The sequence below is a fragment of the Xiphophorus maculatus genome, chromosome 24, assembly GCF_002775205.1.
Source record: "Xiphophorus maculatus strain JP 163 A chromosome 24, X_maculatus-5.0-male, whole genome shotgun sequence".
In the NCBI taxonomy this organism is placed as follows: Eukaryota; Metazoa; Chordata; class Actinopteri; order Cyprinodontiformes; family Poeciliidae; genus Xiphophorus; species Xiphophorus maculatus.
The window spans coordinates 1,603,526-1,629,625 of NC_036466.1; the positions used below are offsets into that span (position 1 = coordinate 1,603,526).

Genomic DNA, 26,100 nt, shown 5'->3' on the forward strand with positions numbered 1-26,100 from the left:
TACATGGTTGTTTTGTAAACTTTCAGTTGAATAAAGTTGAACACTTGTTTCCTCAGACACAATCATGCAGGTAGATGTTCAATTACAAATTTAATCTAGATATGATATAAAATGTGTCACTGACGCATAGTGGCTATCAACATGGTTAAATTTAGCATTAGCTTCCACTAAAAACCATGTTGGTTTAGCACTTTAGTATTAGTAGAACTAATATTTATGATTAGCGCTTTAGGTTTAGCGCAACTAACGTCTGAGTTGGTTATTTCAGTCCCAATGACAGCAGAACAAATTAAATAGCCCAATGAAACTATTTTATTAGTTGATGCATCAATATGTGAAGGAAAAAAACTTCCAAATCAAGAAGGGATTATAAAGAGGAGAGTTTAAACAACCAGAAGTTTTTGGTGACGAGTCATCCTGGAGGATCCTGGGTTCCATCAAACTTCAGCTAGAGTTTGTTGGACGATCTTAAAAAAGGAGAAAACAAGTTAGAAAACTCAAGAGTTGGAGGCTGCACCGCTGGAGGTCTTCAGTTTTATAGGAACTTAACGGATAACAGAGTCCAGTGATTAGGTTTGTGAGTATTTATCCTGTGTAATTAAACTAGTTTGTGAGAAAACTGTTATTCTGATCTCTTTCAGGCGCCCTGAACAATATGGCTTCTATTGCTTTAAATGTTATTTAACTTCCCAACCACATTGTGCTGCTTTCATTTTTATCTAAAAACTTCAGTTTGGTTTAATGTAATCAAGATCAGTTGAAAGTGCTGCTCACACAACATTGGTTGGATGTCTTGGTGCTCAGTTTATAACAGTTATTCTGTTTAGAGGTTGATTATTTGATTCTCAGCTCAGCCATCAGTAGATTCCAACCATCTGATCAGATAATTGGTCACAGGGATGAGGATTAATTTTTTTTTATCAGAATATTGATTACTGGTGGCTTTTGATGTGTGTGTGTGTGTGTGTGTGTGTGTTGGGTTAATTGTTTTCACAGAAAGAGGCCAATCAGCATAAGGTTTGTTTTAAGGTTTGGCTGGTTAAAAGTAACTAATGGATCATGTTCTCCTCACGCCACAGTTAATCTACAGAAGAATGGCCTAAAACATAATAATTAATACGAATAACAGTGGTTCACTCAAACCAAACCTTAATGTGACTGAAATAGCAAACAAAAACCCAAACTAGCACGAACATTCAAGTTTTAAATAATTACACCTGACCTTACCATAACATTTTGCAGTATGTCACTCTGTTTTGTGAGAACCTCGCTGACAGATTTTCCTGTAAGCCACAACTCGTCTGATGAAAGATTTTAATAAAACATTATTCCTGACTAATGCAACTTAATGGCACAAAATGGGCAGAAAAAATGTGTGATTCATGTAGTTTGGGAAAAATGTCGCATCCTTCTATTCTACTGTGAAACAAGTTATTTTTGCAGGACCTCAAGTACCTTGTAAAAGTGGTTTATGTCATTCATAATGTATTTAATTCAGATTTTATGTGATAGACAAACACAAACAGGCATATTTGGGATATTAAATCTAATACAACACCCAATATTGTCACTTTACAACATTGTGTTGCTGTCACATAAAATCCCAGTGAACTTCATAAATGTTTGTGGTTGTAACAAGGTGTGCATACTTTTGCACTGCCACTGTAATTGCTGAGAGGCATTTTCCAGCTCATAGTTGGACAGACTTTGATTTAATCACACGATGGAATCTGCCTGATTTGTCCACCACCTGCACAGACAGCAGGAATGCTTCCAGAGGCAAGAGGAAGGCTTGGCAGCACTTGCTGTGAAGAGCGCAGCTGCTGAAGAGAGCGGCCGCCGTAATTAGATGCTTTCACTCCTATGGAGAAATCAAATGTATATTAACTTCCAGGTTACGTGCATTAAAAGTGTGCAGAACAAATCAGTCGTAAAATTGTATGAAACAGGTTTATTTAATCTCAAGTAATGGAAAAAGAACGAAAAAGCACTCAAAAACAGTAAGATCTGTTCTCAGTATATACTTCTCCTGCTCTCTTTGTTCAAGTAATAGAAAATGCCGCCGTTTGCAGCCTGCTCACAGCGCTGCCAGAGACAAAATACTGCACTGCACACATCAGAGGTTAACATTCACCTGGGAATGCTAGCAGCCATGTTCTCACTCTGATCTGATCTTCTTTAAATCTTTTAAAAAAACAAAACGTCTGTGCAAAACATTGATGTTCTCTCATAAACACTACTGCGTTCAACATCAACTCATCACATTGTAGATCCACAATAGTCCTCACAATGACTGCTGTAGTATCGGATATCCAGAATAACACCTTGATCAGAAAATACAACAAATACATGAGGAACATTCAAAAATCAGGGCTGGCGACTGAGCCGAGCAGAGCGTCTGTCAGCTTTTCTCTCATCTGCACTCCTGATAATTGGGGACAGTCTGTGCCTTGTATAAATGAGAAGCTTCAACACATGTTTATGCTTCCCTGTCATGTAAAAATCCTTCCACTGCTGGCGTGGACAAGTATCCACGGGAGGGTTCTGCACGTTACTCTCTCGGCCCCTCCTTGAAGTTTGAGTGAACGGGTTAATCCAGAGGAGTTTGCTTTGGTCTTGCACAGGAAAGCATAACAAAGCCCCTGAAAGCATCTCTGGAGGACGGATCAGTCTGCTAACATTTCAAGTGTTTCTTGCTGGTCATGTCGTTCCAGATGCGGTGCATCTCTTCTGGGGAGATCTGGTGGACGGTGACCACCCGGCGGTAGCGGCAGAGACTGTACGCCATCTTCCAGTGGTTGAAGCCGCTGTTCTGGAAAGGGTGGATGCCTAACTTGCGGAGGCACACGCCAACGTACACATCCTCCAGGTGCAGCAGCCTGGTGTGTAAGGAGGTCTTGTATATGAGCTCAGCTATGTCTGCAGAGAAGACGTATCCTGTGCCAGAGCAGAACGGTGGGTATTTGCTTTCTGGGTAGAGATCCCTTGGCATGTACCACTTGCTGCGCATGTCTCTGATTGGCCCACCGTTGATGACATAGCCTGTAAAATACCTCCGCCTTGGCTTGGTGGTGGGCTTAAGGAGGTTATAGATGAGGTTCTCCATGTTGACAAAGATGTCGCTGTCTGTTTTGAGAACGTATTGAGACTTGGGGCAGAATGTGGCCACCCAGCGCATGCCCATCAGCGTTTTAAGCGTCAGGTTGTGGTACGAGTCAATAAAATCCTCCACGACTATGTCATGAAATATCTGACTCTCCTGTTCCACCATCTGGTTGAGGACAGTGTCTATGCTCCGGCCCAGTAGGAAGAGCGTGACCACGCGCACATCCGGAAACGTTGTCTCGTCGCCCCATGTCTCCCTGATGGCCTGGCGGGCGTTGAACTCCTTGTGGGTGGTGCTGATCAGGATGACGAGGAAAGGCGGCTCGGCCTCGCACTTCTTGGCCTCGTTGATGAGGTAGCCGAAGTCGTGTGGGTTGAGCGAGCGCGTGCGGATGTTGCTGAACGTGGAGTTCTTGCTCACTTTGGGGGCCTTGCGCATTGGGATAGAAACTTGGCCCACGTAGGAAGAGGAAGGGCGGGAGCCGCTCAGGTACCACAAAGCGCTGGCCCAGCATACCACCGTCAGCAAGTACAAGCAGGAGACCTTAGAAGGCATCACTGTTCCCTGGGCTGGCATCATCAGCAGCGGCGGTAGTGTTGGAAAAGTTGAGGCCACATCTCCATGAGTAGCGTTAGAGCTGGCGGCGCAGCGTCTGGCTGCCTCCGCAACACCGCTGACATTAATTTCAGATAATGGTTCCTCTACTGACTACTGCTGGTGTTGTGACTGAGAAGGAGTACTAAGGAGGCGCCTTAAATCTGTAGCTTCACAGACTCCCATTGCAGCTCGGAGAAAGCTCCTCAATTCTCTGTTGTTGCATCTGGCAAAACAAAAACGGAAAGACAAATCAAAGCCATGTAATAAAACAGCAGCAAGACCAGCATGTTAACCAGTGGAATAGATTTTATATTCCAGACCAGGCATTTATAGTGGCACAGCACATTTTTTCCCTCCCCATTTCATTACAGCCTATAAAATCAGCAGCTGTGCAGGCTTATCCTGTCACTGTGATGAGAGCACTGTAGTTTGAAGAAAGAGAATATCAGGAGGAACACTGGGGCCCGCTCCATCTTCAGTCCTACCACTCTCTGTTTGCAAATGTTGTTTATCTCAGTCTTATCCTCCTCGGACCAAGGCGGCGTCCGACAAATCAGAGCCACAGCAGCAACAGAGAGGAGGAGGAAGAGACGGATGGAGGCAGAGGAGGTGAAACGGTCTCACAAGAACAGATTAATATCCACTTCCTCGTCTCATTCTCCCACCTCTTCACTCTGCCTCCTCTCGTCTCATGTAGACTTTACATATTATTTTGTGAGCTGCACAGAACCTTGTTGCTAACCAAACACCTACAGCGTCTGACAGTTCATGCTCACGCCATAAACTTTTCTACATTTTGTCAAAACCTCAATGTATGCTAATAGAATTAAATGCAACAGACAGACAAAAATAAAAATTGTTAAAATGCAACAAGAAAATAAAACCAAGTGCCTCAAAAGGAGAAGGTTGTGGTAATAAACTTGTTCTCAAGTATATGACAATGTACAACAATAATCAGTAAGTACACATGTGTATTTATATATATATGATGCAGTTCAGATTTCATAAACACTTTAGCTTCACCAATATATAAACTAATTTATTTTGTTATCAACTATCATTGATAACCGAAACTTCAACACAGACGCCAAACGTTGTTCAACTGAATGTTTAACAAAACTGTCAAGTAAATTAGCGTTTTAGAATTTATCTGGAAAAATGGAGAAGCTAGGTGAGCTAAACAAAAAAATGAGCTCCGTTATTATTGCATTAGCTGATTAATAAGTATGTCAATTAGCTACATGTATATGAATTCTCGTGGAGAAAAACACAGCTCTGGTGGTGGCAGTATCATTCTGGGTTGATGCTACATCCAAGCAGGGACAGAGAAGCCGGTCAGAGCTGGACAGGGGATTTAGGAGGATCCAGCTGAAAATATTTATTACATTTGAGTGGATTTGGGTATCAGCTGGCGTCCGACGGAGATGATTGATGTGCAGCTGAGAGTCTGTTTGCTGTCAGAACGTCCAAGTAAATTAAATCCCATCTTTTCAAAGACTCTTATTCGCTCCAGATATGCTGTAATCTCCTGTGATGTGACAGCAGCTCTGCATACCACAAGTGACGATAGAAAAAAAAAAATAAAATCAGATTAGAGATAGCACATTCTGCAAAGATGCCTCTGGTGCTGTGTTCTAAGATAGACGGGCTGGAGATGCGAGCGGCTCACTCCTTTATCAAGCCATGGATTCTGTTGTGTCTTGTGGGACCGCGATTGGTCTTTTCATCAAGGCGTTTGTTCCTCCTCCCTCCACTATCTCTTCCCTCTCCCTCTGAAGCAGATTCATCAATCTCATGGTCCAGTAGAAGCCATCTCATCACGGCTGCTTTCCCACCCCCCACCCCACCCCCCTCGGCGTGCCCTCAATCACACCCTCCGTCTCCACTTCACTGAATGCTTGATTCATCTTTATATGTCTCACTGCCTTCCTCCCCCGCCTCTCCTCAGCCTTTTATTGTTTTTGTCTAGTTTTAGGCCTCCTACACCAACATCTTCCTTTGCTCACATCACTTGAAACTCTATTTACCCTCTCTGCCATGCTCTTTTTTTTTTTTCTTCTAGGGAGGAGTCAGCAATCCTTTTTTTTCTTATTTTTTCTAACTTCTTGACAGCTCCTACCTGCTACCTAAGCTTCTTTAAAAAAAGAAAGAAAAGAAAACTCACCAAATTATCATATTCACCCTATATTGTCGACCTTACTCCCAATCTTCCTGTTAGAGCGTCACCTTGCTTTGCCTCAGGGAAGGATTATTGGATTCATAAAGTACTTGACACTCACTTTTCCAGCAACCGGAACGAGCAATATCCTCCAGAGTGATGCACCTCACGGGATTCTGAGACTCTGCTTCCACGTGAAGTAAACTGAAAGATGGATGTACAGTTTCATGCTGCTCTGTGACTTTGAAATGCATTAGCAGTCACCAGATGACCTCTTTGTTACGTGTTTTACTTTTATGAAATTCTACAAGGCGAAACAGTTTTCCAACTTTGTGCATCTTAAAATAGGGATGTGGTGAGAGTTTACTGCACACATTCCTAGAGAAATATCTAGAATTCAAAAAGTGTTTTGCTTGGTTATGAATAACTATCAAGTGTCCAAAGTAAATATTGACGAAATTAGTCAGTGAGATCAAAATTACCAAGTTGTGGCACATCTGATTATCAGAAAATAATAGGCTAGTAGTTTACAGTCTCTGTTATTGCCTAAGTAGTGTTAGGTATTAAGAATGAAAGCTAATAAAACATGTAAACAAAAAAAAAATTAACCAAAAAAAGAACTGAACCAATCACCAATAAAGTGACGTATGAACAGTGAATGTTTAAAACCAGGTTTATGGTTATAGATTTGGAGACGAGCCAAATTAACTTTAGTATGTAAATTAATGACAACATTAGTATGTGTTTAAACAACCAGTTCACGATGCAGAGCAGAATTGAGGATATAAAAAAATGCTGATATAAATTTCAATAATCTTTAGGACAGCTGATTTTTAATGTATTAAGTATCCATCTTAATCAGGTATTAAATTAAATGGCATCTAAAAACGTTTATGGACAGTTTTGGGAGCCGTATGGTAGCAGTGATGAGTCACATTCAGAATTAGCGGCTCAACTTGTCAACAGAGAAACTAGCGCTGCTGCGTTATTTTATGTCAGTGTACGTTTAACACTGTTAATATCAATATGTTAATGAGCACAAGCTGTTTGCTACAGCAGATTGTGGGAAACCTGTTTTGGTGGCTACATTTTAGCATTAGAGAGTTTAGCTTTGCTAGCAGCTGAGATAAGGAACAAAACAGAAAACTGTTCAAAGGGAGTAAAATCATGTTGCAGGAGTGAAGCAGTTTGTCATTGTTAAACTATTTCACTGTTGAAACAAGTTTTTCAATAATGCTACTGATGAATTTAAGGTTGGAAATTGGTCTGTGTTTCTGCAGTGATGACTTGTCCAGATTTTTCTCTTTTATCAGAGCTCTGACTGCTTTTGTTTTCACAGCTTGGGGGACGTTTGAGCAAAGCTTTGGTCCAATTGATGTCAAGATCCACCCTCTAATTTATTGTTCACTTTGGCATGATTTTTATTTTTGTTTTCTGGTTCATTTTAGGAGGTAATTGTTTGGATCTCTTACACTTTCAGATTTGTAAAAGCCATCTATCATTTTACTTTCACTTCAGCATAACGTGCTACATGACAAAATGTAGGAGAAGAAGGAAAATAAAGGGCTTTGAGTAGTTTAGCATGGTGCTGCATATAGAGCAATAAAAGGCTAGCAAGGTTACGTGGTGACTAAGTGCTACTTTTATGTAGCTCCATAATGAATGCCTTGCTCATAAAACCAAGCTAATAGTTAAAAACCACCTCACTGCAGCGTAAACATACATTAGCATGAAAATGAAGCAGAAAGAAATTACAGTTATTTTCGACAGCCAGTCGCAAGACTCGGTACTGGCAGCGGGAACTGTTGTCATGACAGCACGACGACGAGCCATAGGAGAACCGAGTGACAGAAAACGATGAGAAGTAAAGCAGGCTTTCTGCCATATGCTGGTGTTAAGTGATGGGGTCTGTTGAATGCTGCTCCTTCCTCTTCACATGGAAAAGGACTTTAGGCCTGAATTGAGCTTTTCTGCACTAGTTATTGCTCCATTACTCCTCATGTTATGATCGCCTGCGTGGCAGAAAAGTCAGCTGGTAAAACAGGATACTAAATTCAGTGCAGTAATGAAACATTCATGCACTTCTTAAGCGTTAGCCCTTTCGACTGATTTTTGTTTTTAGCAGTTAAAACTAAAAAGAAAAAAAAACTCACTTGTATAATCAGGTACTAAATTTATTTCAAGACTCTCACAAGTAATTGGGAAACATCTTTTTATGCCTAATTGTAGCAGATGGGGAAAATTTCATTCTCATTGCAGACTTATCTTAACAGTATACTAGTTGAGAAACTTCAACTATAAAAAGTCAGGATCATAACAACCTAACATCTGTCCAGACCTTGTATCTTTGGAATTCACTCATTTTGACCAGGAGGAAGACAGTTAGGCCACTTAGTCTACATGCTGCTCTGCATCCTCTCTGGATGTCCTGGTGCAGAACTAAAAACCTAAAATATTAATAAAGATTAAAGTTGCAGCAGAAGGCTGCTCTGAAACTGACCTGATGACAGGAATCCCTCAGAGACATTTTTTTTAGTTTTGTGAGTTGGTAGACACTCGTTTTGTCTCCGCATTAGTTTTTTTTCTGTGACCATCACATTTTGTAACATTAGAGCTGCAAACTTCAACACATTTTACTGAGACCTTAAGCAATAAAAAAACAAAGATCCAAATGTCTTCCTTCCAGTCAATTCTATAAAGGCCTTAAATTCATGCAAAATATAAGTTTGCCTTAAATATGTTAGTCACAGGTCTTTTAATTTTGTCAGTATTATGTAATCTTGTATGTATAGATTTTTTTTCTTCTCTCGCTGGATTTTTTTTTAATCAGACAAAAGTTTGAAACATTTTTGCATTTTATGACTTGAGGTGGTTGAGGCTACTGCTAACTAGCTGCTAATAAGCCCTTGCTAACTAGATTTAAAAAAAAATCTATTATGGGTAAGTACGAATTTATCACTAGTTTATTCATCAGCAGTGTTTGTTTCCAAACAGACTCTAGAATGTTCCCCTATATTGGTCGTTTTTTCAGTCTTAAATTTCATTCAAGGTGGAATTAAAAAAGGTCTTTAAAAGTCTTAAATTCGACCTGTTAAAGACCATGTATCTTTGTCGGTCTGTCAGATAAAATTCCCATGAAACATTTTAACGTTTGCGGTTTAATCAAACAAATTATTAATAAATTAAACAGAAATAAATACTTAAGCAAATCACTGTGTGCTGCTCCCTGGATCAGCTCTTAGTGCTGAGAGAATCGTTACATAAGCTGTGGAAAGAAGCTCTGCCTCCACATCCAAAGACTTAAACAGCCTAGAAATCTATTAGAAGTTTACGACACAAACATTATTCCACTGGGAGATCCTAAAACACTCTCAATGTCTTTTTTTCCCTTTAAGAACACAAACTTCTCCAACTGTGAGACTTAAGATCTGTGAGAGCATGGAGAGAAAAGCTAAACTATACTATATCTTTACGTCACAGGACATTCATCAGACAAGCTGCAGCATAAAAGGAAGTTTAACTGATTTTACTTTTAGTTTATGAGTCATTGCTTTAAGTTATGTAGTTTGAGTTGCATTTTTATTAAAGTTTGTAGCACTTGACTTGTAGGAAGAAAATTCTAGGTTCAAATTCTGTTCTGGTGTTTGCATTAGAATATTTAGAACTCCTATTTGCACTTCATGAACCATTTGAAATGAAATTTGTTCCACTTTATTTTTTATGTCTAATAAAGCTAGTAAGCCTATTTCACTATTTTACATTGGCTGTTCTACTCCTAATTGCAGACTGAAAAAATTAAAGTTGCTTTTATTGGTGTGTTTAAGTGTGCCATTACTGGTGCAGTTATCAAATAAATTTGTAATTCAATAAATATGTCATCTTTTAATGCTTTAATTCAGCTGTTTTTCTATTTCAGATTCAGCTGATACTAAACCTCAGATATCGGTATCGAAAGTACAAAGTGGATCGGTGCATCCAAAGTTTACAAGAATGGCCGTTTACCACAATCAGAATAATTTTTGCACAGTGCTTTATGATCTGATGAGTACAAAGTGTGCTAATATGAGTCAGACATTCAAATAGATGTGATGTTGCGTTTCTCCTGGGGTGAGAGAGAAATCAGCTGCATCATCTTTGACCTCCATGCTTCGGTTCAAAAAGCTGGAAGGCCACAGAGAAGTGGGAGTTGTGGTCTCGTTTAATGTTGCGCCCGATAATTGATTGCAGTCATTAGTGGCGCGTGGCGTGACCTTGCTGGCAGGGTGGGGGGAGGGGGGTGACTCTGGAGCGCGAGTCAGTGAGGGAGCCGGTCAGAGACGGAAAACAAAGAGGTCGGCGTAATAAACTGTGCGGCGCGTGTGTTTGAGGCGGAGGGATGGGGGCCGACGCATCTGAAGGTAAATAAATCATACTCTGATGTCGGCGCTGACATCTTACATCCTCGCTGCCTGCTTCTATATTACAAATCTAACGACTGGCGGGTTGAAAAAATAGCGAGCTGCCTCCATCAATTCTGCTTTTTCATGACTGCTGATTTAAGGAACGCTGTCAAAAATGTTCAGTTCTTTACAGTGCTGTATAATGATGTGGTAATAGTATCTGAACGTGAGGCATGACCTGCGAATATCATTCACTGGCAAACATATAAGTGAGTGGATAATACATAGAGGAAAAAAAAAACAACACAACTCCAGAGAGTGGAGTGGGTATTGTATTAGAATGAGTGTGTACGCTTTATGATTACAGAGCGAGCAGGTCGCCTGAGGGAAGGAACTCAAACACTTTCCCTTCAAAACCAAACAGACTTGAAGGTCTGAAGGCTGCGAGATGTGAGGAATGGACTGCTGTCTTTGTATATTTGGGTTTTCTGCACTGACCACACTTTTCTAAACCCATAAAATCAACTGTTGGAATTTCATCTACAAAAACATTTTTAGATTTTCATATATCGAAGAAATTATGCAAGTTGTGCAGTGAAAACACACATTTTTACAGCATACGAAACGGATCAAGGTAAATTCTAAATATTAGTTAACATTATTTGAGTTATTTATGTAAATTTATTGCAAATTAGTTTTTAATTTACTTAAATATGTGCACTATAAAAATCAGTTTTTGGTTCAGCCATTAAACATTTAAAATGTCCAACGAGTTCTAGATAAAGAACTTAGCACAGTTAGCATGTTCAGCATCCAGCAGAGAAGTAAGGCTAAAACATGGCAAGTATTATAAATACAAATATTTCCTTAGCAAAAGTGGTAAACTCATAAATGGTTGGTAAAATCTTATGCTGGAACAAGTGTCCAGATTTAGCTAGCTTAGCAACAACACTAATGCTGGGAAAATGTATCTTAATCATCTTGACATTAATCTGATTTAAAAGTATAAACATCCCATTTTGGACTGAGGAATTTATAACACATAATATTATGCATCAACAAACAATAAAATATTACTAAAATAGTAAAAAAGTAGAGTGAGAGCTAGTATATAAACTTTATTCCTAAAATCCACAACAATAATAGCAGGTTATTAGCATTAGCGTTAAAGCTAAACATTAACACTCCCAACATTCCTTTTTTATAGTGTTGTGTTAACGGAATTGTATAAAATTCAGCCAGTGTTTCCATCTGCAACCCAAACTCAACACCTGATCTCCAGCTGCTGCTGCTCCGCATGTGAAAACTCATCAGACTGTAGAGAGAAAACACAGAGAGAGAAAACTAAAAGCTGTCTGAAGCTTTTGATCCTCTTTCACTCCAATCTTCTGTAAAGTCTGTCAGCTCTAAAACTCTGAAAAAAGGGATAATTAATAAGACAAATTTAAAAGCAGCAGCCAGATTGGTTCATGTCCCACCTAATATGGAAGAGGCGCGATTAGAACGTCAGGGCTGGAGAGCTTCCAGCGCCTGCAACTCTGCTGCGGCTGCTCGCATAATAAAAGGCTGGATGATCACTGAGGAGCAGCACAAGCAGCTGGATAATCAGTATTAGCGGCCACAGGCTGGACACTCTGGCCTGCTGCGGAGCCTCTGAATGCAAAGCAGCTTTGGAGTGACAGAGGAAATGGGATATCAATAGCAGCCAACAGATTTGGCTGCGCTCTCTCCCCACTCCAGAGCCGACTTGAGCCCAAACAGTGGCGGGGCGGAGCGCTCCGCAGCCAAACAAAGTTCTCACAAGACTGACGAGGTTAAAAAGGACATTGTGATTACTCAAACTTCTGCTAAGGCGGTTTGGTTGTCTGCAAATCATTATGAAGCCCAAAGAAAATGACAAATGTTCTCATTTCTTTTACAAATCAGATTCCAAAAGATGCAGCTGACATTTACATTCACCCCCTGAACGCAGCGCGCCGGTACCTTCCTGAGCAAACTCATTAGTGATGTGACCTCAGGATAAATCCAGCTGCTCTGTGATGTGGGGGCCTCAGGGGTCAGTTGGTAAACAAACAGCATCGTGGAGACAAAGGAACGCAGCAGAATGGTCAGAGATGAAGGTACAGAGGTTTAAAGAAGAATTACCTTAACAAAAGATTTAATTAGATACTACTGAAAACTACAGGTGCACCGATTACAGTCTTAGGGCTGATTACTGATCTTTAAAAAGCCTGACTTGCTAATTTTGACCAATACCAATTTTTTTTGTCTGAAAAGTTGCCAAGTTGGCAATAATGGGATGACTGTTGTTAAGGGCAACCTTTGCAGAGACAGAAAAATCAGTCACACGTTTTATTGGCCGATTACTAAACCTGTCTCAATCAGCAGTTAATCGCATTGATTATTGAGTTCATCGATCGGCTAACGATTAATTGATGAGCGGCCATTTTCTTACAAACCAGACTTTTCTCCTATATTAATATCAACCACCGTCTTTCCAAAACAAAAAAACAGTTTTTTTATGCTTTCAGTTGTGTTTTATTTTTGATACTTAAACATTTTTCAGTTCCAGTGTCAAAAGTAAAGCTTACTGGTCTTTGAGAGAGTGAACTTGCATTTTGATCAAAATATTACTTAAAAATAGACTCAAAGCAACAATATCATTGCTTATTTCAGGGACAATTTATCAGAATAAGATTTATTGTGACAGGGCTACAGGTTACCGAAAATGAAGGAAATTTAGGGTGATTTAATTTAACTGTTCATCCCTACAAAAACCAAAACATGGCCAAACTAAGAAGCTAGCCAAAAACCAAAAAATAAAAACCCTCCCATTTCCTTTTAGACATAAATGTTGTTGTTTTGGTCTGTTCCATTAAACCCCAATAAGCATCAAAATGTTTGACTTTGACAAGAGAAACTGTCACATGTTTAGCTGGGAGGTAAGCTGAGAATCAGAAGTGAGGACGTTTGCTCTGAATGCTAATCCCTCGTTATAAATTGGACATCTCAGCTTGATTCATGGCGGTGATGCATTCGACTGGCCGCTCGGGTGACACTGCAGTTCTGCATCAGGCAGAGCGGGGGCAACGCCCCGACATGACACATGAATTATGTTAATCACACTGAGGCGTACTCGGAGTAAAAACGGCCTGCAACGCCAGCTGGGCGCGACGCCGAGGCAACCCCAGATGGCTCAGTTAAAGTAAAAGCATTTAAGGACCGATATGGATCAGCGAGGTGGGAATAAAGCTCAAAGATCTGGCGGCAGCAGTCAGGATTAATGACGGTGATGAAACGTAACAGCTGGAGTCACTGGAGAGCCGGAGCGAGACGCTGCTCGCCTTTTAAAACTTCTGCATTATCCAGGGCCGACTTCTGATGAGCGCTCGTCTTCTGCGGCCTTCAACGCGATCAGGGGCTCGTACATTAAAAGCTGCTTCGCCGGCCACTGCCAGCTTTGTTTCTGCAGAGTCAGGAATCTGCAGTGGAACAACGCCACACAATGCTCCAAGAACACATTTTGAGGCCCATTCTAAGCCAACATCACTTGGAGGTTTCTTTGCAAAACGCATTATCCATCTATGAATTTAATAGCTATTAAACTTTAATGACTCTCAATAAGAGGCTTCATATTTCTTGTAACAAATTTCATTTTTCTAAACATAATGCTATGAAAGGTATTTTCAGTGGTCAGTAACTATGAAAAACTGGTAACCTAGCAACTATTGCTAAGACAATTCCATTTTCAAATGGACATGTGATGTGCCACTTCTGGGAACTTTGTAGCTGGCAGCCATCTTGGTAGGTATCCATAACTAACTGTCATGACAGTTGCTATGGAGTTGCTATGACAGCAATCAACAAGCCTCAGGCTTAGAAGTTGCGCTCACTTTGTTCCTATCTAATTTATAATACAAGTGCATTATAACTGTTACTCTATTAGTTTTTTAGTACTCTAAAATCTCTGTGGTTTGTTTATGCTTTGCCTACCAAGATGGTGGTTCAGTGGTGCGGATCACTTCCGGTTCAGACTTGTGGGAACTAAGTATGGACAGGCATCTGATAATAAAGATATGTGAGAATGTTCATGCTTGTATCCACGGAGGGAAAGGTGGTTTCAAAGTGAACATTTTTGAAATTTTGAATTTAGCATCCTAAGTGTGAACGAAAGTCTAAATTATGTTTTTGCAGCATTTCAATAATATTACAGTCAAATGATGAGCATTCTGTTTACTTGCTATGATGGAAGTTGAAATCCTGTTTTCGATCCTTGCCAAGGATTCATGGCCGTTCATCCTGAACTTATTGATTCAGGGTTCAAAGTTCAGAGCTAATCTCGCCTCAGAAAGAGTTCATTTTCAGTCATATCAGGTAATCTGCAGATCACACAGCTCGACACGCGTTTGTTTTCAGTCTCAAAAACAAATCCAAGAAGGCGATCGATAAATCAGCCTGCAGTGGAACACACACAAACCTCCAAGATGTCCCTTTGGTCAACTTTTACCTTTTAAACAGTCATTCTCCATTTCTTATGATATCTGAACAGCCTACCTGGATAATCTCACTGGGTTTTTCTCTGCTTCCGTCAGTAAAGCAATAAATTGGTGTTACATACTATTGGGGGAGTATCATATCCTGGAGGAAACCTTTTATTAAAACATCCACAAAGTAATAATAGTAGAGTGACAGGCGGCTCTAAGTGATCTGAAAAGAGAGGCAGAAATATTCACATCGGTTTCTGAGGACAAAACGCGAGGTGAATGGCCTGCCAATGATTCATGTTAAAGTGTTTCGCTCTGAAAAATGAGGCAACCATAGAATGGAGGAAAAAAAAAATGTGCCACTTCACCTGATTATGGAACAGAGGAAAAATTTGGATAAGTGATCTTCCATTCTGGGCACAAATTGGCAATTTAGACACTTGGTTGATAAAATTAGATCCCTCCTAAGTACACTCTGCTCTCCACTGAAAGAATAATGAATGGCGATTTGAGCTGGAGATTATTTCCCGAAAAAGAACAACGGATGCGGTTCAGTCGTCAGCCTGCAGCGTTTTACTCTGGTTTCCTGCATGTTTTTTTTTAGGTCAAAATTTCAGACTTTCCATTAATCAGACATGGGGTCAGTTTTTCCTTCATTGGTTTAAAGTCCTTTTAACAAGACACCAGAGGAAACGGCACACTAAATCATCTAGTGTACACTCTTAACATTGGAATAACAATATCACCCTTACCAAGGTTCATATTTAAATGCTTATTATTCACTCCAGAGGAAACTTTAATGCATACGCTTCAGTAGAACAGGAAGGTTGAATCCATCACAGAAAAATTGCTGCATTTCATCAGACTTAATGATTAGCATATTAGCATTTTGCGAAATGTTCTATTTAGCAGCCATCTGTAAGGCTGAGCTGAGAAAATACAGAGACCAAGAAACCAGGAGTGGTTAATGTGGTTTTAAATATTAACAACCCTTAAGCTTTTCCTCATGTGTAATCTTACTCTTACTAACTGGAGTTTAATGGACAGATCAACACAAAATAGAACAGATATGCAGGACAAGTGTAGTGCAGTTGATTGTCACCTAAAGTGTTTGATTTCTTAAATGTGGGAGAACATGGTTAACCTATGACTTCTGGAAACTTTTATTAATATCTTAAAAACAAAAACAACACAAGGTCAAATTTCTGCAGACCAAACAACATTTTTGCCGAACAAATGAATATTTTTGCGACCAAACGGTCGACACCAAGGTGGTGGAGGTAATTTCACTCAGGTTCTCTCCACGTCTCCTAGATTTTTCATCAATTTTGTACCGACTGCAGAAGTTATAAAGCATAATCAGAATCATCAGCTCTAAACGTCTCTCATGTTGGTAAAACACAGTCATGTTAACATCTGGGGAGCCAGGAAGTGTGAAGGACGCTGTCATTTCTGGACCTCTTTTCACACTTATTAAAACCGGTAAACATCTGGAAAGAGGCTGTTGGGGGCCGGAAGATTAGCTCCACTGCAAACATTCAAGCAAAGCATGTACAGTGTCACAATCTGCTCACTGAATGCCACCGCTGTGCTTCACCCTGCCTCTTAAAGGAGGCTTGGGGGAGGACTAGGAGTTATCAGTGAACACCATCTCAGTGCTGCCAGACAGATACAGCATGGAACAGGCTGAACACATCCCCATTATACAGCAGGGTGCAGACAACTGCACCTGTCGAGATAACACGCAGCACTCTGGGCTATAACGGAGGAGGACACACACGATGCAGCGCAGGCAGAACATTCATTGAATTTTATCCAACTTGTCCTCACTTGCAGATGTCCCTTTGTGTTTAAAAAAAGAATAAAGTGGGTTTTTTTTTGTTTTTTTTATGGTATTGTGTGCACACAGGTAGCTGTGCTCACACCTGCCTGGTGCCGTGATTTGGAGCTGACGGAGCTCCTCTTAGTGGCTCTGTTGAGACTGAAGAGGTGAGCGGATGCTGGATGAAGGGTCCAGTGGTAATTACCCCGTCTACTATCTCGTTCACCACACACACACACACACACACACACACTGCTGATGGCAGCATAGGATGAGGACATGCAGCTTCAGCACTTCTCACTGTAAATAACAGTCCCCTACTGAGGGGGCACAGGGAGCAGCACTCATCCTGCAGAGTCTCCAGAGCTGAGGTCTGGCAGGGTCGGTGTACAGTATGCAGGATTCAGAAAACTATACACATCATCGGTTTATATTTGGGCCAAAAGATTTCCTGTTGGACTACATTTGAAGGAGTATTTTGACTTTATCATCATTTCCAGGTATATTTTCTACCTCCAAGCTGGATAAAAGTGAATGCTTTATGGATGTAAGACGTGTATCTATGTAATGAGGGAGGAGGTCAAAACCCTACACCAGGATGTGCATAAATATTAGGGAGCTTATTTTCTTTAGAAAAAAGTGGGCCAAAAAAAGAATTGTTTAGTTGACCTACTACACTTCCTTGAACTTATTTTTGCACAAAACCATTGTTAGATAACCAAATTTAGTCGGCTCAGTTTTCGTTTCAGGGCCTCCTGTTACTTTAAATCCATAAGTGCTTCAGGCCACGCTCCCCAACAACGTTTACACTCACAAATGAAAAAGGCTGCAGAGAGTTGAGCGATTATACAACTGTACATCTTTGAAAAGCAGAAGTGGGGCCTCCTGTGCAGTAATGCACCAAGTGGTTTCCTGAATGGTTAGTCAACAACAAAACACTCGTCTTTCCCAGCAGCCATTGTACAGCGCAGACAGTGGTAAAACCAGCGAACCAACTGTGCTGGAGACCTGATTTGGTTGCTTTGGTGACGAGCTAGGCTTTGCTAATGTTGTAAAGTGAAGAGCAGTACCTGCTGATTTGTGACTACACATTCTTAAGGTCTAAAAATAAAAACTTGGGCTGTTTTTAGAAGCAGGAGAAAACTAATTGGAAGTATAAAAACATTTGCAAAATGTTAATTTTGCATAATAAGTCCCTTTAATCAATTCTGAAAAGAATTGGTTTGTGATTGATAAAAATAATCCTCATGAATAAAACTTTCCTAATAATTTTGCAGTTGTTTGGTTGCATCCTTGGAGCATATGAAATGCTTCAGAGGTATCTATGCTAGCATAAAGCGCTACATAAAATAAATATCTGGATTGTTTGGGCTCTTTGTTTTATTAAGAAATGAAAACAACTCGCTGGTGATTTTCCCAAGTCTGGTGATTAATGAGAAATTAATCCTGACAAAAGTGCTCCATGTTTGTATACAAACCTAAATCCACTGAAATCCCAGGTGGAATCAAATACTGTTCTGTGTTTCAGGCATTAATGCAACTTATAATTAACAAGTAAAACAATTAAACTGAGATCTGTAATCAGCTTATGTTGCTGCTGAGGCTGCATTTTCATGGAGCCTCACTGAGTTTGAATCCCAGAAACTATGAGCTGAATTAGAATTAAACTAACAGGTACGTGACAATAAATCCTTCATCATGTCTGAACTTAGATTTAGAAACTAGAGTCTGTTATATAGCATATATTTTATTACAGTTTTAGACGGTAATGATCATGACAGGCACTGATTAATGTCTGAAGAATATTGTACATTTTTTACTATATAAGGTCTTACTGTTGGTGTTAATATACAGTTTACATCATAAATATATCTAAAGAGTTTCCTCATTTAATCTGTATTTCTTTTAATTTATTTAAGAGTTGATCAAAATATAAAATCAATTCACTGATGTTTATAACCTAAGTACTAATTGTTTTATTAGCAATAATTTCTCGTTTTATCCGCCTGTTATTGTTTCATTGTGTGGCTCCACTGGTTAAATGTCAGTCTTATCTCTGTAAAACACTTTGTGTTCCACTTGACTCTAGAAATAATGTTTGACTGATTGAATATTTGCTCAGCAGATAGTTTCGCCCAGACTGAAAGAAAGGGAAGTCGGTTGCCAGGTTTCCGGTGTGTACGCCAGACTATGGAGAAGTGGACTGAAAATCTTTGGGGAAAAACCTATGGAAGTAAAATCCTGCAAAATTGCTACCAACTATAGAAATAAATGGCTTGGTAAAGTAATTAATATGCCAAATATTACATTCAAAAAATAAAAAACACTTTCCCACGTTATTTGTTTATACAGTAACAAAATTAAGTTGATCATTTTTAGGAGTATTAATTTAACATTATCACTACTATTTAATTGTAAATTTTCTAACCATTCTTAACATAAACCCTATATAAATCCTTTTACAGTAAGAAGGTAATGTTGCAGCTTAGTGAATGCTTCCAACACTGAAATGAAATTCTTTGTGGTGTGTATTGCCCTATAGAGACATTCCCAAAGTCAAAATAAACCGATCCCACATCATTATCATACGGATCCATCACAGAATTGAGCTGGTGGACTGAACGAGTGGCGTGATAACCCCCGGTTCGGCTGACCACAGCTGCCCAGGGCTCTCTGCTGAGGCCGTTATCTCCAGCCAGCATGAGGGCCGGTCAGAGGCCACGCCGCCCAGCGCGCCTGTGGTAAATAAATGATTTCACCCTCTGCTTCAGCTGCTCTAAACAGTTTGAGTCGGCGTATCAGTGAGGATGATGAGCAGCAGAGGTTGGGGAAAAGTGTGGCCACTTCGCCTTTGATCTCAGTTTAAAACAAAAACATGAACCCAAAGACTTCAGGTCTTTCCATCTGTTCTGTAGTGGACTCATCAGCATTAGTGGCTTCAGGTGTTTAGAGTAGAGCTGTATGTTTATTTTACTGAACTATTAGAGTGCAGATGTTGCAATCTGGCACAGTGACCACCACTGTTATGTAGATAAGGACAAACTTGTTTTTTATTGCACTGTGATAAATATGATGAAAAGCCTGAGGTTTTATTTCATTGCCCTAACACTCCCTCCACTGGGCTTTGCATGTTTCTGGGGGGAGCCCTACATAGTAGTGGATCAATAGCATTTGGGATGGGGTTTTTTTTGGTCGTTTTTCTAATTTCATACCAAATTAGAACCCCAAAATTGGGAAATGAATCTGCGACCCTTAAAGTGAGATACAAACCCAAATTTGACCTCAGAACTGAGCGACATGCCAAACCACAACACTAAAACTATGATGCATCTTGAGCCACTTACACAAAACACACCAAACTGTGACCCCAAAAATATTACAATGGCAAACCCTGAAAAAAAAATAGAGGAATTTACCAAACTGTGAGCCCAAAAACAAACTCACTCCAAAACTGACACAGATACCAAATGAACTGACATCTTATTGTGACGTACGTTTTATTATATGGACACTTTGCAGTTAAAACCACTTCATATCTTCCAGGAGGAATATGAACAAGGTTCAGGAAAGTCTTTGTGAGAACGTTTGAACATTCCTCTTCACTAAACTAAAACTTTAAAAACAAAAAATAGCTTGAAATGTGTTGCAGAATTAAGGGATCCATTAACTGTAAGAAATGGCCCAAACCCAACAAACAACCTCACCAAACCTGCCACTAAATGTAACACCTGTCACAACACAATCAGGCATGATTCTTCTCCTAGCCACTAAGAAACCAAAACTCGTCCGTTGGAGTTCAGAAACTAGAGTCCAGGCATAATTTACCCTTCTACATCCAACTCCTGTTAATGTAAGACTTGAATGCAGTTGGTTTGACATAAAAACCAAAATCTTGACTGTTTTCAAGTTGAACCAAGGTCACTTAAAGTTTGGAAGTCTATAGTTATTAACTCTGCCAACAGTTGCCATGGGATGGTTGTCAGTCTGTGGGTAGTAGTGGGTGCATTTATGCATTTGTCTGCCTTACAGGGTGCATTAAACATTACTTAACCTTGTTACTAAAATGGATTATATCCTGGAAATATCATCAGAAAAAAAAGTGCTTGAAGATGCAAAACATTGTGAGGATCTACAGTTAGGTTATGAAATGACTGATCTCTGAACAAGGTTAACTGGTGTGTATACTAATGTATGATTGTACCTCAAGCTGCCTGTCTAGATCATTGACTGGCTCTTTAATGAGACCTTTTCAAACATTTCAGCCTCCAGGCCAGACGTTGACAGAGCCTGGTGTTACAAATAAGAAACGGGGCAGATGAAGGGGACAGGCAAGTGCAAAAGAAATCTAGAGAGAACGACAGAGTGGGAGGATCAAAAATGTCGCAATGAAAAAATGGGGAGTGGCTGAAGGGACAGAGTAATGAGATGGCTCTAAACCCCTGGACTGGGATTTTTACTGCCCAAATGACCATAATATATCTGCAGTGGCATAATGGCATCGCCGTTAATCAATACAAGTGACTGATTTTTCTGCCAAGTGCTGAGGCATCAAGTTTTCGACCTTGTAAATAAAAACACCCATTAGGTGCCTCAACACCCCTTTAAAGTATTTCTCTAATTAGGATTAAGGAGACATGAACTGTGGGAAGGTGAATCAAATCGGTTTACAGGCAGTCTGCTCCTCTTTAACACTGGGCTTCCCAGATGACTTACTGACTGAACCTCTGACTGGCTTTACTGTCCCACAGCAGTCTGACCATCGACCAGAGAACTGGGAGGCTTAACTCTTCTTTACTGCATGCAGTGAGAGAGCAGCAGAGAAAGGAGAAAAGAGAACCAGCTGGATCCATTGATACAGTAGCTGCAAATGGTGAATAAAAGAGAAAGTGTCTGTATTTGTGACGCCTTCTGGGAGAACCCATTAGACTCAAAATTTCAGTAGTTAACTTAAATCTGCTTCACTAAAACACTTTTAGATGCTTTACATCTTGCCTCATCTCTTTCTACCTCTCTTCCAAGGAGAAGAGGTTCTTTTAAAGCCGTCCAAGCGATAAGCCTCCAGGCTTCTTGAAGTTCTTTGGTGTCTTGCAGGTTTCATTGATTTTCAGCTGAGTTGGGACTGACTTAATAGGCTCAGACGTGTGTCAAACACTCTGAGCTCAGGTACGATAAAACAAGGTCACAGATGTAAAAAAGCTGAAGAAGGAAATTCAAATATGCCTATACCCAACAACACTCTGCAGCTTCTCATACCTACTACTGCTTCTTTTATAGAGTTCTATAAAAGAAGGGAAACATGCTCTCCACTAAGTTCTAGCTCAAACCCACCAGTGGGAAAAGTCCAGAAAACATCTAAAAAAAGGCATCCTAATTCAACTCCTGAACTAACTCAGGAAATAGAGGTAGGGTCTGATCAACAGACCCCATCTCTATGGCCAAAGCCTCTAGCATTCTTCATTTAAAGCCGGACAGTCAAAGTATGGTCACGTGGTTATAGGACGATCGTGTTCTCACTGACCTTCTATAAATCCAACAATTACTAACGATCAAAACACCAAGGTTCATTTAAATCTAAGCAATCCTTCACAACTATAATTGGATATATATTGAGAGCCATGGTCTTGGATATAGAGCAGCTATAGGATGGTTCATACCACATGGTTGAGTCATCTCCATTTAGTGAATGCTGAGAAATTTCTCATGGGTTTTCTGGGACCTACGTTTTCAGGCAGATCCTACCAGGGCCTAGATGAGCTTTTAAAACCGTCCAAACAAAGCAGTCTCTCTGAGGGAACAAACTCTTGTCTATTGAAAACAAAAACAAATAGCTTTAGTGTGAAATAACCTTTAATTTGATAGTCAAGACATTATGAAGTGCTGTTTTAAAATGTTATAAGCAATTAAGATAGTTGCATAAAGGATGATGAAACAACTTCAATCTCAAAGACACTTACAAACAGACACACTGCGGCCATCAGGTATTTGAAACAAACTCAAACGTTTGGATGTAATGCCTGTTCTAACATGAGGTAGACTGTCAGCACTGACAGGTGCAGAGAGGTGTCCAACATGGAGTCAAAACAAGATTGATATGCCTTTACGCCAGACAACTCATCTTTCTTTCTTCAGATGAAAACATCTACAGGAAGTAATCAACTTTTTCCTGATGCCTCACAACTTTAATAAAGCCGACTCATTCTTTCTCTGCATCCAACCATATAATTTGATTAAAAACACATTCATTGACATCATCACCACAACTCAACTTCATTACTCGGTTATGCCGTATTTGGTAGAGCGATGGTGAGACTGACATCTGTTTAGTAGATAGCGGTGTTCACCCAGTGGATGATGCAGCATGTATGAGAAAAATGTGCTGCGCTACGTTATCGGTGACAGGAAGTGATCCGGCACTGATCTCATCATTTATGACAGCTGTACGGCGGGGGACCTGAGTGATTAGCTGCAGTGCATTCCGACTGAGACAGATCGATTTGGTTTGGCTAACACCATCTTCTGTGTGAGTAGGGTTAGGAAATGACCAGAAACACAAAAAACTGACATTGTGTCAATTAAAAATAATGTCTTTAACCCACAGTGATGTCCACAGTGAAACAGGGTAGTGTCAGCAGCATGTTTTTTCTGTAGTTTATTACAAAAACTGTATTTAGAAACCAAAAGTCCAGCACCAAATACTTTTTACTGGATAAAGAAAAAAAAAAACCAAAAACTTAGGTTGTAAATTTTAACCAGTTTCATTTTGTCCTGTTGTTCCTTCAACACCCTGCTCCTATTTTCCAATCTGTCCTTGACTGATGGAGAACTCACAAAAGAAAACAGGAACATTCAGCCGCAGGTTAATGTAATTTGGGCTCAGGTAAAAAGATTCAAAGAAGAAGAAAAGTCCCTTTCAATTCTGATGACCACGGATCCCAAATTAAAATTAAATTAAGCTTCTTTTTCCAACTTTAAAATTATCTTTCTAAATCACAAAGAGTGTCAAACACAGCTACCTCTGTGGTTACCCTGACAACAAACTGGCTAGTCATACTGTCATCAGGCAGAAATGAAAGAGCCTTAATGAAGCTGTAGTATGTTGTGTCTCGACTCTTTGAAATACATATTTCCAAGAATATGTAAGAAATGAAGTAAAAACAACTGTTATCCTTAAATAAGTTGGTGCAGCCAACTAGCCAACTTTATGTTTTCCACCCTGTGAACTCAATCGATAAATTTTAACATCCTGTTCCTTTCCTTCCAAAAGGAAGAATCCTTAAGGACAACCAAATCATTTTTTCTGGCCCTAAAATATGTAAAATACATGAAAAAATCTTGAAATGATATTTTTGTAAGTGCCGCTAATAGTTACGTTTTTATTTGAGGAACTTTCGCTAAACACAGATAACTCAAACAATTTGTTTTAAACACTTCAAAGACAGCAAAGTTTGGGAACAAAATTGATCCATTTCTAGAAGAAATTTTCCATGTTCCCCTCGTCTTAAATGCATCTGTGAGAAAGAAAAGAGCCATGCGTCACCATTAGAGCCGAAAGCAGACGTGAGGCTGTGTGTCCATGTCTGGTTCTGCTGGAAACCTCTGAGGATATTTTAGTCCAGTTTGCAAGAGAGATCATCTGTGGAGAAAAGAAGAAGCATTAAATGATTGTTCAACTTCTACCTTCTTTTCTTACACAATCACACGTGTTAATATAACTACATTAGTAGTGAAAACACCCTTCATACCCCAACTGACAATGATCCAAAATGACATCAGGATTTTCCAGAAGTTGCTCAAAGTGCTTTGAAACAGTTTCTAGAAACTTAAAACGGACCAAATTTAAGAGCTTTTCTGCAAGAGAAAAATTAAGATTATTTTGGGAGGGAAGCAACAGATGAGTCAAGATGAGTTCACTGAAAGATGGAAATAAACGACTTCAGAAAAGTTGATCTGGGAAACTGTTTATGGACTATGAACAATAATCAGTTTTAATCTGCGCAAATCAGACAGAAATATTGACAAACTTGAATCCCGGGCCAGTTGCTTAAAAAAAGGCTTTCGACTTAAACTGAGAACCTGAATTAAACTAGACTCTCAGGAAAAACCTTAGTGTCATCAAGCAGCATTTACACTGACTCTTGGCAGATACTCACATTCCTGTGTTATAGGGTCCACTTCATTTATTCATCAAGGACATTTGCAGACTGCAGGCTTGGTTCACGACAACAAATCCTAGTTTTACCACCAGAACAACAACCACATCCATGTCTCTACAACATGTTTTCTTGCAACTCCGCACTCAGTGTCTGGATGGTCCAGATGGATGCAGTAGTGGATTGGTGGTGGATGGCCACCACATCCCAACACGTCAACAAAAAGGTGGTGGAGTCATTTTTTGGGCCGAAATCATGGGGAGAGAGAGAGAGAGAGAGAGAGAGAGAGAGAGCTGGTCGACCCCTTCAGAGTCCATGAAGGTGCGAAAATGACCTCAGCAAAGTATATGGACTTTCTGACTGATCATTTTCTTTCATGGTTCAAAAAGAAGAGCCGAACCTTCAGTAGCAAAATCATCTTCATCATGACAATGCACCATTCATGCTGCAAGGAATACCACTGTGTCATTGGCTGCTATGGCCATAAAAGGGGAGAAACTCATGGTGTGGTCACCATCCTCCTCTGACCTCTGACCTCAAGCCTATTGAGAACCTTTGGAGTTTAATCAAGCAGAAGATTTGAATGCAGTTCATATCAACCAGCAGCTCTAGGAAGGTTTTCTGACATCCTGCAGAGAAATTCAAGCAGAAATTTTCCACAAACTCACAAGTTCAATGGATCAAGAATTGTGCTGTGATATCAAAGAAGGTCCAATGTTAACATGGAACTCTGTCTGTTAAGATGTTTTTGATTGAAATAGCTTTTGATTTTATTACATGTGACCACTTGATGCTGCACATTCAAAGAATGACCGTTTGCAGTTCTTTATAATCCATAAAATGTTTAAAAAATCTGCTGTCCATAATAATTTGGAACAGTGCATTTTGAGTTTTTTATTTTTGAAAAAAAATAAATACTGTTCTCATGGGGAGCTTTGTTCAGTAAAATTTGATTTACACTGCAATAGTTCATGACTTGAAAATTATGATAAATTAGGTTCAAGATAATAACCTCGATTCAAAACCAAAGAGATAAATTTGATGTATTATTCTTATTATTACAAAAAACTGTGAATATTCTGAGTTGACTTAGACTTGGGGTGAAAGAGTTGAGATTCTCAGGTATGAAGTGAATGTAAAACTAATTCATATGAAGGGACAAATTGCACAAAGCCGCTGACAGGAAATGAAACCAGTTTTTAGACCTCATGACAAATATTACAGTCTCAAAATATATGCATGTGTACATTTAATCAGGTTCCGTTCAGAGTTATTTAACTTTCTTTTCTTGCACTCCAACCAGAGAGAAATCAGTGAGTAATGCTTTACACTCCAAGGTTTTGTTTCCACTATTCAGTGAGCAGGTCTGCATTGTAACTTTCATTAAATTACTAATTAAAAACA

The 26,100-nt window shown here is 39.7% G+C and overlaps 1 protein-coding gene across 5 annotated transcripts in view; it reads right to left on the minus strand.

The window, feature by feature from the left end:
* Positions 1-26,100, minus strand: part of LOC102235332 (beta-1,3-galactosyltransferase 1-like) — a 138,893-nt gene that overhangs the window by 22,584 nt on the left and 90,209 nt on the right. For 2 of the 5 annotated variants that reach the window (XM_023329496.1, XM_023329498.1), the window contains exons 3-4: positions 24,084-24,179; positions 1,937-3,926 (exon numbers count right to left, since the gene is read on the minus strand). In XM_023329496.1, coding sequence (XP_023185264.1) covers positions 2,675-3,685 — 1,011 coding nt within the window. In that variant the 5' untranslated portion in view covers positions 3,686-3,926; positions 24,084-24,179 and the 3' untranslated portion in view covers positions 1,937-2,674. Of the gene's footprint in view, positions 1-1,936; positions 3,927-24,083; positions 24,180-26,100 lie in introns of those variants that run through there. The other 3 variants (XM_005808071.2, XM_023329497.1, XR_002752371.1) reach the window with 2 other exon arrangements.